The sequence below is a fragment of the Ctenopharyngodon idella genome, chromosome 16 (assembly GCF_019924925.1).
Source record: "Ctenopharyngodon idella isolate HZGC_01 chromosome 16, HZGC01, whole genome shotgun sequence".
Classification (NCBI taxonomy): Eukaryota; Metazoa; Chordata; class Actinopteri; order Cypriniformes; family Xenocyprididae; genus Ctenopharyngodon; species Ctenopharyngodon idella.
The window spans coordinates 14,107,864-14,124,898 of NC_067235.1; the positions used below are offsets into that span (position 1 = coordinate 14,107,864).

At 41.6% G+C, this 17,035-nt stretch overlaps 1 protein-coding gene across 7 annotated transcripts in view; it reads right to left on the bottom strand.

Moving 5' to 3' along the window:
• Positions 1 to 17,035, bottom strand: part of col14a1a (collagen, type XIV, alpha 1a) — a 155,313-nt gene that overhangs the window by 24,532 nt on the left and 113,746 nt on the right. For 6 of the 7 annotated variants that reach the window (XM_051866485.1, XM_051866486.1, XM_051866488.1 and 3 more), the window contains 7 exons: positions 7,720 to 7,878; positions 6,925 to 7,002; positions 5,984 to 6,070; positions 3,746 to 3,799; positions 3,263 to 3,307; positions 3,052 to 3,147; positions 2,887 to 2,940 (listed from right to left, as the gene is read on the bottom strand). In XM_051866485.1, coding sequence (XP_051722445.1) covers positions 2,887 to 2,940; positions 3,052 to 3,147; positions 3,263 to 3,307; positions 3,746 to 3,799; positions 5,984 to 6,070; positions 6,925 to 7,002; positions 7,720 to 7,878 — 573 coding nt within the window. The remainder of the gene's footprint in view (positions 1 to 2,886; positions 2,941 to 3,051; positions 3,148 to 3,262; positions 3,308 to 3,745; positions 3,800 to 5,983; positions 6,071 to 6,924; positions 7,003 to 7,719; positions 7,879 to 17,035) is intronic. The other variant, XM_051866487.1, reaches the window with a different exon arrangement.

The window sequence follows — 17,035 nt, forward strand, 5'->3', positions numbered from 1 at the left end:
ATCTGCCATAATGTTGTGAAAAGATTCAGGGAATCCAGAGAAAACACCATTGAATGTGCATGACCTTTGAGCGCCCATCATGCTACCATGTTAAATATAGACACATGGGCTCAGGAGTACTTTGGAAAACTGTTTTCACTTAACATAGTCTGACGCTGCATCAAGAAATGCAACTTGAATCTCAGTTACACAAGGAGAAAGCTATACATCGATTCTATGCAGAGATACTGCTGAGTTCTCTGGGCCCGAGCTCATCTCAGATGGTCTAAAACACAGTGGAAATGTGTGCTGTGGTCAGATGAGTCCACGGTACAGCTTGTTTTTGGAAAAAAACAAAAATCGAGTTCTCAGTCCCAAAGATGAAAGTGACCATCCAGATTTTCATCAGCGACAGGTGCAAAAGCAAAAATCTGTCATGGTATGGGGGTGCATCAGCGCAAACGGCATGAGTGACTCGCATATATATGAAGGTACCATTGATGTGAAGGCGTATATTGGAATTGTACAGAGACATAAACTGCCATCAAGATGACATCTTTCCTGGGAAGCAAGACAATGCCAGGCCTCATTCTGTATGTGCTAGTGGTTTCTTAGACACTTTACACCGTAGAGTGGATGTGCTTGACTGCCTTCTTGCAGTCCAGATCTGTCTGCTATTGAAAATGTATGGCCCATCATGAAAAGGAGAATCAAACAATGATGACCACGAACTGTTGAGAAGCTGTCTTATATTAGGTATAATTGGGTAAAAATTCCACTCGCAAAACTGCAACATTTAGTATCCTCAAATCCCAAATGATTAAAAAGTGTAATTAAAAGAAAAGTAGATGTGACACAGTGGTAAACATGGCTCTGTCCCAAATTTTGGAGTGTGTTGCATCAAAATCAAGTTGGTCAGTGAAAACATTGGAAATCTTTTCTTTGTACTTTTGTCAGTTAAATAAAGGTTGAAGAGAATTATCAAATCACAGATTCTTGATTTTATTGCATTTTATAAAATGTCCCAACTTTTCTGGAAATGGGGTTGTAACAGACTGCATAGCCTGGAGCAATGAATTAATCATTTCTGTTTGTCATAATTTGGCCTTGGTTGCATTATAGTTTTTTTTTCTTATTTGAAATATGATCAACGTCGCATAAGTAGATGTGTTGGGGGATTTGGCTATTAACATGTAACATTTAAATTATATTATGCTGAAATGAACGAAATGACTCAAAAAAAGATTTGTTCATTTTGATGAACGAGATTCAAAGATCCGAAATATCTAAACTTCCCATTACTACCGGCTGCCCACACACCCCACCCCTTGTGTATTCAAATACACGTTTTTGAGAACTATTAGTAGGCCCCACTCTAAATGAAAAATTTACAAAAATGCCCATCCCTAGTTTGTCTCTCCAATGTACACTACCTTTCAAAAGTTGGTCGGTAGGATTTTAAAATGTTTTTAAAAGAAGTCTCTTACATTCACCAAGGCTGCATTTCTGAATTTATTTGATAAAAATACAGTAAAAATGGCAATACTGTGAAATATTATTATTTATTTCTGTGAAGGAAAAGCTGCAAAAGAATTTGAAACAGAAATCTTTTGTAACATTAAAAATGTATTTACTGTCACATTTGATCAATTTGATTCACACCAAACTTTTGAACAGTAGTGTAAATTATAAATGAAAACTCTTCAAGTCCCATTTGATGTTTGCACAAATGTTTCCCAGTTAAAGTCACATGGAACAACATATTACCTTACACTTGGGACAATCAACAAAAAAACAATACTATAATATTAAATTTAAATTTAAATTCATGAAGTTTCAGGTGTGAGAATACACCTTTAAATTTAACCAAGCTGAATTGTTGATTATAGAACAAGTGTCAGGGTAATCATTTCAAGCTAATTTCAAATTTGTATATCCATTTTCATCAGGGTCACCCATTTTTGTGGATCTGTGCATTATCAGATCAGCAGGGTGATCAACCAATCAAAGCGACATGGAGGCACTGCCTAATCTCACATAACTTTTCACCTGTATTTACTAGTTACTGTATTTACCAGTTACGCCCTCATATTCATACTTCAGGACCTCAATGAAAATACAATGGGCAAGGGGAGCAAAAGAGACCTCTCTCTGAAACTATCTGCTGATGTCACTGTAGGGGTTTACATACTACCTCATACATAATATTTTCATACATACTATTGTTCAAATTTCAAAATATTTGAGTCATTTTATTTTTGTACTGACAAGTCTTTCAAAATTCGTTTTTAAGAGCCAAAACATCACATAATTAAGCTAATCAATGTATAAGTTATAAAAAACAACACAAAACTTGAATTTAGTAATGAGTTAAAACTTGGTTAGTGCTACACAGTTACAGCAAAATTATCAGTTGAAAACTGATCAGATTTATATTCCGAAGGCGAGAAATTCAAAAAGTAATTTCTAATAAATCACATACAGTGTTTCCTCCTGACAGCTTCGTATGTTTTTGATTATTTCACAGAAGCATATCTCAATTCTTACACTTCTCCCTAGCAGACTTCCTGCGCTAACAAGCAAGTCTTCAAGCTGAGTTCAGGAGAGTTGAGTAATTCATAAAGACACTAGTTGATTCTATTAGGCACCCAACTGAAGGACATTATCTATATTTGTATGTTCTCTTTTCTAAGCCAATTTTCATAAATTCAAGATAAGCTGCACATACAGACACACACATGCATGACTTATCAGTCATGAGCTACACACACACAGACACTCATGGCACTGTGATAATTATAACTCTCTAACGGAGGGGATGGGGTTAGCTAATGAGAGACTGTGTGGGTGTTATAAAGCTGTCGTGAGTTCTGATGAGACAGGCGGGCGATATATATTTTTCTGTACCTGAGGACCTGGCAGACCTATTTCACCCTTCTCTCCTTTCTCTCCTGGAGCCCCCTGAGGATAGAGGAATTGAAAAAGAAAAAAAGAAAAATGAATACAAAGAATGAAACAAACTCTGCGTAACAATCCAGTAGTCAGTAGAAATGAAGGACCCTGGAAACTTACAGGTGCCCCCTGAATGGACAGTCCATTTGGCCCCTGAGGACCCGGTGGCCCCTGTGGTCCTAAAGGTCCCATCTCACCAGGTGGCCCTTGAGGCCCCTTGAACATAAAGTTAGGACATTATCTTAATAAACATAACCTCAGTATAAAATCATCATGGTTTCACAGCCAGGTTTATTTTCCTCAATATAATTACGTAACGTTTCAGGCCTACCACCAGCCGGGCTGCTGAAACAAAGTGTGAATGCCCTGCAGTCTCCTTCTCCATCAGGGATGCAATAATCAAGGAAGCAAAAGACACTCGTCACAGTCTAGCTTGTGACAAACTTCTTAGCGATGGTCATTTAGACCAAGTTTACATAAAACTTCAGAGCGTAAAATGAAATTATGTCTGCCCCAGCATGGTTTTATTTGGACTAGAGCATGATGCATTCTATGCATGGACACACACATCTGGAGGGACATTACTGTAGAGGAAACTACAGCTGGACGAAGGGACACAAATAAATAAAGCAAGCTCTTAGAAAAACCCGAGCGAGAGAGTGAGATTTACTCACTCGCAACTTCCAAAAACAACATGGAGGCACATGCACTGTATACATTTCCACATTTTGAGCTGTTGTCTATTCGGCAAAAGATTCGACAACTCTGGGTGGCCCTGCATATGGGATATTGTGGAAGCATATGTGTACATTACCGTCAAGCCTGGCTCCCCCCGATCTCCTCTTGAACCTCTGATACCAGGACCGCCCTGGGAGTCAGACACACACAATTAAATAAACACAAATTGAACGACTCAGGATAAGCAAATGCATTTTCTTAATGACCAGAGCTGGGGTACGTGTTAAGACAGCAATTTTAAACATTGTCTCTAGCTCTGTTCCAAAGCATACTCTTACGGAACAATAATATATAGGAATATACTGCAAAATATAATGCGATATATTGCATAATACATTTCCATATATGGCAAACTAGTGCTTATATTTTTCAATATACTGCAAAATGTGCATTGACTGTATGGTTATATTTTGATACATATAAAATATTTAGAAATGAAGACAAAAATAGCATTACTATGATTTCTTGAAGGCAGTTCACAAGGTTTTGGTCCACAGCTACTGTCTATGTATTAAACCAAACTAATTGCTTTATCGAAATGTTTGAAACACTGCAAAATTGGATAGTTCAAAATATCAGTGAAATTGAATCTGCCTGTAGTTCAATAGAGAGTATCTTTGACCTGGTTCAAACAACATTCCACCTGCTTATGACCCTCATAAACTCTTGCCCTCACTGCTGCGGGCAACCACTAGTAATTTAACCCTGTTTGCACGTCTTCCTTTTCCTGTGTTTACTTTAATTGCATCCCCAGTGGCAACGGCTGCAATAAGGTAGTTCTTATCACTGAAGGCTATGGTCAAATTTGATTCATGAGCTTGCTCAAAACACATTTAACAAAACCTGCTGGTGATGGTGGAAGCCGAGAATACAGCATAAATATTCATTAGAGAGATGCACGTGATGACTTAACAGGACACGTAATCATAGGAAAGACTTCAGAACACATAACAGTAATATTAATATCAAGATGCTGGAATAATATATACAAAACTGAAATGCAATCGTTTTCCTTGCAACCACCTCTTGGTCATGGAAATGGGCTTGTATGGATGAAGGAATCTATAAACGCAGACAGGACAGGAGTGGACTAATCGGTTTTGATAAATCGATCTCCTCGTAATGACTTTCTCAAAAGAACTGCTGTTTATAAACCATGGCCTTTTCGAAGCCTAAGAAATACATTTTCCCTCAGGGTGCATACGATGCTGCCTTCCAAATGAGCTCATTTATTTGTTCCCGCCATATTGAGTTCAACCTGCAGCACGGGCTGAATTGAGCAATCTAATGCTGGGTCTTTTTCTTAATATCTTATATAGTCTTTCCATTTCATTTTATATCTCTAATCTCTTTATGCTCCTTCTTAACACGTTCTGTGTTTTTCGCTAAATAGGTATGGTGTGGTTAAGGCCTAAGGCTTAAAACTGAGAAGTTTCTGGTTCGATCCCCACAAGGAACAAGCCATGAACCATTACCGTTCAAACACTAAACCCTGAAATGTTCCTGGAGACTGTTCATTGTCATGTAAAACAACAGCTATAGCGAATTTGTATGTCAGCTAGCTTTTATGCTAGAGTATGAGAGTGAGATTGTTAGCTAAAGCATGTCAGCTAGATTTAATGCAAAAGTATGATAGCAAGTTTGTCAGATAAAGTATTTTAGCTAGCTTTGATGATAAAGTAGGCTATGATAGCAAGTTTGTCAGCTAACTTTTATGCTAGAGTATTAGAGTGAGTTTTTCAAGTAAAGTATGTCACCTAGCTTTTACGTTAGAGTATGATAGCAAGTTTGTCAGCTAAAGTATGTCAGCTACTGTAGCTTTTATGTTGGAGTGTGAGAGCAAGTTTGTCAACTAGAGTAGCCTTGTCAGCCAGCTTTTATGCTAAAAACGAAGAACTAGATTTTGGGATCGACGTCGTAAGTCATTTTTTTTGCACAAATCTCTCAGATTTTTATATATTTTCATATGTAACACTAACAGAAAAAAGACTGTCAACCCCTTACAGTTTATGAAATGTATATTCATAAATGTATTGATTCTAGTTCTATAATATAACATTCACTACCATGATATATATATATATATATATATATATATATATATATATATATATTTTGTCCTGTAAATCATATTTTTGGACAAAAACTAACAACAACTGTCACCTTAGAGCCCCTGGCACCCTTGTAGTTCATTTCTAATTGGTTAAACTGATTATATTACAACCATGTGTTATAAATCTCCTCGGTCCTCACTCTGTGATCTAGTTTAGTGCCACTGTTCTAAGGTTGGGTGTATGTAAACCAGTGGTTTTACCGGTGGTCCCGAGGGTCCAGGTGGTCCTTTGCTGTCCTGAGCACAGGTGCAGGCATGGGGCATGGCAGGACAGTCCTCTTCTACTCTCTGAGGGAATCACAAACAAAACAACATGTCGTACAACATTTCAAACACCAGATTATTTCCTCTCTAGGAATCTAAGAGAACTTTATTTGTCCAAGTCAACCATGGGTGTCTGTTCAATTCCCTTAAGTCATTAATTCGCAAGCGCACAAACACAGCAAGTGATCTGGAGATATTGTTCTTCCTCTTCATGGAGGACCAAGTCTGTTTGTCTGCTACAAGACTACATAATTGAATTATTTGTAGAGTGGTCATGGATCTTTAAAGTTAGGGACAATTGCCAGAAAGAAGAAGAAAAAAAGTGATATCACTGAGGTATAGGACATATGACGATACTGATATCTTCAATACTGGCAGTACATAAAACCATTATATATCACTATATTTATGGTAGCAGAGAACCATAATAAATAGTAATAGTCAATTAGTTTTTCACTGTAATTTAACAGAATATTTTTTTACAGTGCACTATCAGTCTGAAGATTTTGAGGCAAAGAGGATAAATTCCTGGATTTGGACCTAGTGGTTCTAATCCACACTTATATAAGTCTTTATTTTAATAAGCCAAAACTGCAGTGTCAGTGCACATATATCAACAGCATTAACACTAATTAATGCATTAATAATCAATTCAAAGTGAACCTCAGCCATGTGGGTGCTGGTATTAAGTACTTCTCTATATTTAAATTTCACATACTCAAGATGTTTGGGGTTAAATGTCTGATATTTCCTGGCTTTCACTGGTGACATAATTGCAGAATTGCAGCTTAATGTAAGCTGATTAGATTGTGGCTTGTACAGTTTTCTGATCATATAAAACGGATATATTGAATAATATGCCATTTGGTCGCTCTTACCAAGCCTGGGAGCTCACAGCACTTATCCCGACTGGCCCATGATATACTGCAGACTATGTCAAACATCTGGAGCTGAAACTGTGGACAGGATCATACATACAAACACACAAACAGAGCATATATACAAGGCTGGTGAGCTGTAATCACTTATTTAGCAATGAATTCAATTGTCATGCATTATAAATCTTATCAACACAACCATTTTATGAAGTCTAAACAAATTACGGGGGCTCACTGTTGCAAATGAACGAAATCTAAATAAGCAGAAACTTTGTGCGTTTACTAACAGCCGTGCTTGAGATGCGTCTGATTATTTGTTTGGGCTGAATGACTGATTCTAATAGTTTTTAAACTTTTGCTCCAAATAACTCACATTACAACCCCCACCAGCATAATTACAAAGACAATTAGTCTCATCAGTTGTGCTGGCACCCTCGGAGGAGAATAAAATCAGACGCACTCCTACACAATTACACATAATGATCCACACATTCTGATGGAAAAAACAAAAACGCATAAAGTCTGTATTTACTATCTTGAACTGAGTGCCCATGCTTTGAATTCCACATCCTAATCATTATAAGGGTGAATCTGAGAGGACGTTTGTGCCTTCAAGCCACAGAGATTCAGATCATCTCTAATAATTATCAGACTCCAAATAAAGATTCCTCAGAAACATTCCCGCACTTGTATACTGAGTTCTTTGTGTCTGTATGAGACAAAAGCTCGTCCTGTTATGGGATTTAATGGGTGATTCTTTTAGGCTTGGGCAAGACTCGAGGCTGAATGTCTTACCGGCGCGGAGTTCTCTCTGCTTCCACGTGAGCGGACCATGCGTCCCAGAACCTCCACTCCATCAATGGTGATGTTACCTGCGGCATTGATGGATTTCTCTCCAACCGTTTTGCAGTCGATCACCACTTTAGCGGCGGTTTTGCTGATGGCCACATGAAGCTAGGCGAGATAAAAAAGGAATATGCAATGATTAATGACTATTAGGGAGGCACTGATATAGAAATCTTAGCTGATATTGATAGGCAATAATTATTTAAGCAATATGGTGAATATAGTAACAGCATAAGGCAGTGATAATTAAAAAGGGTTTATTTTGGCTTGTAACATTACAGTGACATACATTGTACATTCTTAATCACTATTTATCATTCATCTTGAAACATCATGTTAACATCAAAAAGCTGATCATTATCAATGCTCTTCATGAAGTAGAGGGACTTTTAATAACATTTCCAAAATGTCTTCCTTCATGACACAATGCTGATTTTGATAAAGTAACAGAAAGAACAACTTTAATATTATATTTATGAAATTTAAAAATAATTATTCAGCAATGAAAGTAATGACTACTTAATATTTCATGCATTTGAGGCATTTAGTTTTATATTTATTTGAGGTATATTGATTTCAGTCACGATTGTAATATATTTTACCATATATTTTGACTACCACAAAGCTAAATTAAAAGGTTACTTTATGAACAAAACAAGTAAATAAACAGAAATTATTCAAAGATTAGAAATGCGCGATGCAAAATACTATATATATATATACTATACATACATATATATATATATATATATATATATATATATATATACAGTTGTGGTCAGAATTATTGGCACCCTTGGTAAATATGATCAAAGATGACTGTAAAAATAAATTGTTTATCCTTTTGATCTTTAATTCATAAAATTAGCATAAATCTAACCTTTCATTGACATAAAAGAATTGAAAGTGGGGGGAAAATCACATTATGAAATAAATGTTTTTCTCCAAAACATGTTGGCCACAATTATTGGCACCCCTAGAATTTTTTATGAATAAAATATCTCTGAAGTATATTCCCATTCATATTTACATTTTTTTTTTAGCACACCAGGGTGATCATGAACATGAAATTGTCCAGCCATGACTTCCTGTTCCACATGAGGAAACACAAAGGCCAAATTCCCTTAATCATTCATCACAATGAGAATATAGTTCTGATGTGCAGCAAAATATTGTTGAGCTTCACAAAATAGAAAGTGGCTGTAAGAAAATAGCTAAATCATTGAAAATCCCCATTTCCACTATCAGGGCAATAATTAAGAAGTTCCAATCAAATAAAGGTGTTACAAATCTGCCTGGAAGAGGACGTGTCTAAATCGTCCTAATGTGCGGTGAGGAGGAAAGTTTGAGTGGCCAAAGACTCTCCAAGAATCACAGCTGGAGAATTGCAGAGATTAGTTAAGTCTTGAGTCTCAGAAAGCCTAAAAAAATTAATCAAACAGCACCTACAAGTTGTTCGGGAGGGTTTCAAGAAAAGTCCTCTGCTCTCATCCGGAAACAATCTAGCATATTCAGTTGCCAGACAAGACTGGAACTTCAAATGGTCAGATGAAACAAAAAAAAAAAAAGCTTTTTGGCAGCAAACCCACCATGCCCACGGTTAAATATACTGCTGGATCTTTAATGTTGTGGGCCTATTTTTCTGCTGGAGGTCCTGGACATCTTGTTCAGATACATGGTATCATGGATTCTATCTAATACCAACAGATAAAAAAATCAAAACCTGACCGCTTATGCTAGAAATCCAATAATGGGCCGTGGGTTGGATCTTCCATCAGGACAATGATCCACATCAAACATCAAAACCAACACAAAAATGTGTCACTGAGCACAAAAATGAAGCTTCTGCCATGGCCGTCCCAGTCCCCCAACCTGAACCCTAAAGAGATTCTGCATGAAGGAATGGTCTCTGATCTCTTGTCAGGGAGCGCTTGGTTCTTCTCCACTATGCCCCGTTACGCCGCTTTCTCTGACTTCGGCTGGGGTGATGTCGGCGTGTAGGCAGGGTGTTCTGAGGATCACGGTCAGGGCTTCCCCGCCGAGCGCCGCTCCGCGGGCCCCTGCCCCCTCTACATCACTGCAGCCTGTGGTGCTGCCTCTACGGAGCGACCATCCGTTTCCTTCGGCGCGCCTGCGGACGACCGAATGTCGATCGCGGCATCGGAAGGTGAGCAAGAGTCCTCAGGAGATGAAGACTCGGCTGCGTTACTTAACTCTGGGACAGTAGCGTTGCCCGAGGCCAATCCTGAGTTGATGGCTATGCTTTCCCGGGCTGCCAAGAAGATCGGGCTCACCTGGAATCCTCCACCGTGTCCCGGCCTGTCTCGGCTTGATGATTGGTACCTTTCTTCCCGGAGGTGCATGATGAGGTGACCAAGTCTTGGCGGACGCCTTATAGCGTTCGTGCTAGACCTGGCCCCTCGTCCGCCTTCACCACCCTGGATGGCGGAGAGGCTAGGGGATACACGTGGATTCCCTGGGTCGAGCGGCCTGTTGCAATGCAGCTGTGTCCAACGGCCGCCGGCTGGCGCGGTGAACCGCGTCTCCCATCCCGGGCCTGTAAATTCTTGTCAGGACTGACGGAGAAAGCTTACAGAGTCTGCGGACAAGCTGCCTCCGCCCTGTATGCCATGGCCCTTTTGCAAGTGTATCAGGCAAAAGCGTTGATGGAAATGCCCCAGGGAGGTCTTGATCAACAGTTGCTTGGGGAGCTCCGTGCCGCCACTGACCTCGCCCTCCGGGCGACTAAAGTGACGGCATGTTCTGTTGGTCAAGCGATGGCTACGCTCGTAGTCCAGCAGCGCCACCTATGGCTGACCCTGGCTGATATGAGGGAGACCGATAAGTATCGGTTCCTGGACTCCCTTGTATCTCAGGTCGGCCTATTCGGCGACGTGGTAGAAAGCTTTGCCCAGCAGTTCTCTGCCGCCCAGAAGCAGGCTGAGGTCCGAGTCGAGTCCCAGCACTCTGCTTCGCTGCCCCACCCCCGGTACGTCTGTGGTGCCTTTGGTCCCGCTGGCTCTGTGTCTGGAAGCCTGGATAGCCCTCCCCAGCCCGTCCCGCTGGCTCATTCGCACTATCAGACTCGGCTATGCGATTCAGTTCGCCCGGCGTCCCCCGGTGTTCGGGAGGGGCCACTACACTCAGGTGTCACTGGACAATGCACCTGTTCTCCGCACAGAGATTGCTGTCCTCCTGGCGAAGGATGCAATCGAGCCGGTCCCTCCAGCCGATATGAAGTCAGGGTTTTACAGCCCCTACTTCATTGTACCCAAGAAGGGCGGTGGGCTACGGCCAATCCTGGATCTGTGTGTCCTGAACCGGTCCCTTCACAGGCTGCTGTTCAAGATGCTTGCGCAGAAGCGCATTTTCAAATGCATCCGTCCCCAGGATTGGTTTGCAGCGATCGACCTGAAGAACGTGTACTTTCATGTCTCGATTCTGCCTCGTCACAGACCCTTTCTACGGTTTGTGCTCGAGGGTCGGGCATATCAGTACAAAGTCCTACCCTTCGGGCTGGCCCTGTCGCCCCGCGACTTTACGAAGGTTGCGGAGGCGGCCATTGTTCCGCTCAAGGAACAGGGCGTACTCATTCTCAACTACCTCGACGAGGATCTCTTATCTCGGTATGGAACTGGACTTGGTCGCCCAGACAGCGCGCCTCACAGAGGAGCGCGTCCCGTCAGTGTTGAACTGCCTGAGTACGCTCAAGCGCAGGACAGCGGCCCCACTGAAACTCTTTCAGAGGCTCCTGGGGCATATGGCATCCGCAGCCACAGTCAGTTCCAGGAGCTGTTGACAGACAACTTCCGGGCGAATGGAGACTCCATCCCCAGGTGGTCCAGCTGATCTGGCAGCGCTTCAGCGAGGCACAGATAGATCTGTTCGCCTCCCCGGAGACTGCCCACTGCCAGTGGTTTTATTCCCTGCTGGCCCCGGGGCCTACGCAAATATGCTTTTCCCCCAGTGAGCCTTCTCGCACAGCTCCTGTGCAAAGTCAGGGAGGAAGAGGAGCAGGTCTTGCTAGTGGCTCCGTATTGGCCCACTCGGACCTGGTTTTCGGACCTGACGCTCCTCGCGACAGCACCTCCCTGGCCCATTTCTCTGAGGAAGGACCTCCTGACTCAGAGACGGGGCACCCTCTGGCACCCATGTCCCGACCTGTGGAAACTCCATGTGTGGTCCCTGGACGGGATGCGGAGGTTCTAAGTGATCTCCCGCAAGCAGGTTGTAGACACTATCACTTCCGCTAGAGCTCCTTCTACGAGGAACCTCTAAGCGTTGAAGTGGAACCTGTTCGTCGAATGGTGCTCCTCTCACCGATAGGACCCCCGATCATGTTCGATCAGATCTGTGCTCTCCTTCCTGCAAGAGGGCTTGGAGCGACGGCTGTCTACCTCCACCCTCAAGATGTATGATGCCGCTATTGCCACACATCACGACGTAGTCGATGGTAAGTCTCTGGGGAAGCACGATCTAATCGTCAGGTTCCTGAGGGGGGCGAGGAGACTAAATCCGCCTCGCCCTCCCTCTGCACCCTCTTGGGATCTCACTCTGGTACTTACATCTCTCCGGGGTCATCCCTTCGAGCCTTTGCAATCAGTCGAGTTAAAAGTACTGTCCCTTAAGACCGTCCTCCTGGTTGCATTGGCCTGCAAGCGCTGCCTTCGGAGGAGGCAGACCCAGTCCTAGCTTTGCTCTGTCCCGTCTGCGCTCTGCACCTGTACGTGGACAGAACGCGAAGTTTCAGGACCTCAGATCAGCTCTTTGTCTGTTACGGAGGCCAGCAGAAGGGAAAGGCTGTCTCCAAGCAGAGGATGGCCCACTGGATAGTGGATGCCATCGCCCTGGCGTATGAGTCCCAGGGCGTGCCTTGCCCGCTCGGGTTGAGAGCCCACTCCACCAGAGGAGTGGCCTCTTCCTGGGCGCTGGCGCACGGTGCCTCGCTGACAGATATCTGTAGAGCTGCGGGCTGGGCGACACCTAACACGTTCGCTAGATTCTATAGCCTTTGTGTAGAGCCGGTATCTTCCCGTGTACTCGCTTCCAGCAGCCAGTAGACGCGAAGAATCCATTCTAGTGTCGGCTTGCAATGCCATTCCCGGCCCCTGGGCCGGATACGTGCATCCTTACTCCAGTCGAGTTCCCCGCTTGGCGAACCCTCCGCCTTCACAGCCCCTTCAGCTCGGACATTGCGGAGTGTCTGATGCCAGGCCAAACGTCCGTCTCTGACGTTGATGTTTGGCTGGGTGCCATATGTCGCGACCCCTCTACGTGAGTGGTCCCATATGTGTATTGTCCACGGTCAACTCCCCACGGTGAGCCCATGTCTTTCCCTTAGCAGAGCCAGCTCTGCTGTCACCTGTCAGATGAGTCTCCCCCTATGCTTAGGCTGGAGCCATCTCAGGGACTCCATATGCATACTGCCCACGGCCAGTCCATATGTGTATTCTCCACGTAAATTCCTCCCCTGTATGGTAGGTAGTGGTCTCTGCAGCGTCCCCTACAGGTTCGCTTCCCCAGTGTTGTCTAGTTTACTTAGTGGGTATTTCGGAACAGCAGTAGACTCTCTCGGCGTAAGCTCGCCCCCTTCTCCGCCCCACTGGTGCGCCGGGTGGCTAGAGCTTGCGCTGGGCGCTGGAAGGGGTCCATAACTGTGGCGCTTTATTTGGGATCCCAATTCGCCGGTCACTACTGACGTACGTCGAACGTGACCGACTGAAAGGGAACGTCTCGATTACGTATGTAACCCTCGTTCCCTGAAGGAGGGAACGGAGACATACGTCCCGTCGTCACAGTTTCTGTACCCTCGCTGCAGTGCAGACTAGGTTGTCTCCTCAGCGAAAAACAGAGTGCGATTACATCTGCTCCCCTATTTATATATTATATACCTGGCGGGGGCGGTGCGCATTATGCAAATATCGCACACGCCAATTCCATTGGCTTGTTTTAGTTCATTCGAAGCTGATAGGGCTCTCTAGCGATATCCCAATTCGTCGGTCACTACTGACGTACGTCTCTGTTCCCTCCTTCAGGGAACGAGGGTTACATATGTAACCGAGACGTTATCTTGGCAAAAGGAGGTCAAACCAAAATTTATTCAGACACCTTGAACATTTCATTCATTAATATAGTTTATTCACTATAGTTTGTGAAAAATGGAAATAAAATATGACAAGATCTCAGAGTTAAACAGTGTCAGAAAAAAATAATCTTAATTATGTCAGACAACACTTAAGCAAAACATGGTCAGGTCAAAGAGTCTGAATAATTTTTGGTTCCAAATTTTTATCAATTTTACTGGTAGTCCACTGTATGAAGAATTTTTGGGTATAATATGTCACAGTTTACTTTATTTCACTATCCTCACTTACATAAATGGACTTTAGTGTCCTGCACCCACTAGTAAAAATATAACAAAAATATCAAAAATGTCTGAATAATTTAGTGGATATATACAATAGTTCACAGATTTTTCTTACTATTAATACATATTTCAGGGTTGACAGGGTTAAATGTCGAATTCAAAACAGCTCAAATCTCCATATAACTTTTCCAATTTCATTCTGAGACTTTCTAGGAAATCATATAGAAACATTTAAGTTCACTAATAATGCGCACAATGAAAACCAAATTAACCTTACCATATCTACATTCAGTGTCTCTCTTGATTTACAGTGTGTGCTATTGTTAATTCCATACAATGCAGTCAGATGAACTGTAACTGTATCCAAAACAACCACAAAAACTAAAACAGAACAAGCTAAAATGGAGTTAGCAAAAGTTCATATTTGTATGTCAGAGTCGATTTCAGTATGAGACAGCACACGTCGCCTGTTAATGGATTTGGGGTCTAAAACTCAATTTTCTCCAGTTCACTGGATGCAATTGTAAGTGCGAGTACGCTGTCAGACAGGCAGGCTGATAGCAGACTCAGACCAAGCTCATTATTGTGAAGTCTCACATTAACGTCAATTATAAAGCATTATGGAGGGAGGCTGTTTAATAGTTAGAAATTAAACTTCTCTATCAGGGTAGAAAAAAAACAGGCTGAGACAGATGAAATTTGGTTAAGTCTGTGTTAAGTCTGTTGGCAAATATGGATTTCCATACTGAATATCACCTTCCATTTCTGAGTGGCAGGTGTTTCTGCAATGAAAGCCAATTAGATTCTGCAGCTGCAGCAGCGACATGCCGTTTAGGCAGGGACGGGCCCGTGTGCTCCATGTGTTTAACCTGAGAGTGGTGCTGGGAGTGTTTATGAGTGTGTCTGAGCTGGTCTGGCGGTGGTAATGATGATCTGCTAAGCAGGAGTGGCAAAAGAGAATGAGAGGTCAGCATCGCTCCTGTTTCAGATCAGTCGTCGCTGGTCACATCTGCCTCCTGATCAATTTCAGGATAATTCTGTTTTTAACATGATGGACTAACCCATTTCAGGCTTCATGACTATCAAAGACATCTGCTCCTGTCCCTCTTTTAAACATGCAGTGATTGGTTGTTAATATGTATTTTTTTTCATAAGATCATAAATTACATAAGATCTTAGGACACTGCCAAAGAGTTATTTATATTTTATAAAGTTATTTTATATTTTTTAAAACATTATTTATATTTTAATAAAAATTCTAGAATGAATGAATGAATGAATGTTTTTGTTGGGTTTAGTAAAATATAGGAGTATCCTTACCTAAGAAGCAAAATTACACTAAATTTTAAGACACTAGATAACTCTTTATGTGTGTGTATATATATATATATATATATTTGGGGTGTAATGATACCCTCATGTCACAATACATATCACGATACTGAACTCACAATACGATAATATTAATTCACAGTTGATTGAAATGCTAAATTTGGTATTACATTGGGGGTGGAAATGAATAGGCTTGGACTTGGTGCAGGTAACCCAATGCACAGGACAATGGTGAGACCAGAATAAAATTACTCAAGATTCTAAAGCTGAAAATACAGAATTATTTTAGACGGATATGCTTGCACTCTGTCACTGACTAGATATATTTAAAATAATGTAGGCCACTTTTTACTGGTAACACAAGACATTTGGCATTATCAGGACCCACAAATATTCCCCCATTGCATTATTATACATTATATTCAACATTATATATAGTAGTTTAATGTAGTACTGACACTAAAACTTTGTAAAAAAAATTTCTCACACAGTGATTTTCATTTTGGGTGAACTATGCACAACACACATTGTCACTATCCACGATATGATATTGTTGCATTTTTGTGTTGCGATATATTGTGACACGATATATTGTTACACCCCTAATATATATATATATATATATATATATATATATATACACACACATATACATGGGCGGCATTAGGGGGGGCATAGTTTTCCCGATGTGAGCCGTCAGCTCCTGTCCACTTTAGTTTGGAGCAGTTAAGGCCCAGGTAAAGTTGAGTGCGCAAGCCTTTCAAAGAAACTCCTCTGCCCTTTAGCGCGGAAAGACGTGTTTGGCGCATGCACACGCGCACCGTCCGTGGTCATAAAAATTCGGCTGCACATGGCCACTGTTCAGAGAGTCAAAGCTAGTCCGCAGTCTAGTAAACGTTTCTTGCTTGCGCCGACTGAAAACACGTGAGAAACACTGTGAGACAGGAGAGACTCGGACATTGCAGTACTGAACAATGAACAATGAACGGTCCATGCATGTGGATTTGGATAAAACAGTTAATCGCTTTGACATCCACCGGCTCGCCTTCATGGTTTAAAATGGAAATATTTTCAATATTGCGACGTGGCATTTTTCTTTATCACCAGTTGCTCGCAAAATGATGGACAATGATTCACATATCGTCTGTGTCATTTCCCGTGATAAAATTAAGTGAATTATTAAATAAATGAGTAAATAAACAACAAGCAAACTTAAACTTGTTTGCTTAAAATTTCTGCGAATAATTTGAAAAAAAAAAAAAAAACTCGAGTCAAATGCCACCCATGTATATATATATATATATATATATATATATACACACACACAAACACATATGCATGTTTAACTTGTGTTTCACTGGAACAGAAGACAAACAAAAACTGCTAAAGAAAACTTTTTCTTTTTCCAGTATTTGTTGCTCTTGTTTGTTTTGTTTTTTTTTTGGTTTTTTTTGGTTTTTTTGTCTTTTCTCAACTTTATATCCTATTATTTTCTTTACAGATTTTATAGATGTTATTGGCAGATCAGTGGATGTTTTTATGGCCTAAGGGACAGACCCAGGCAAG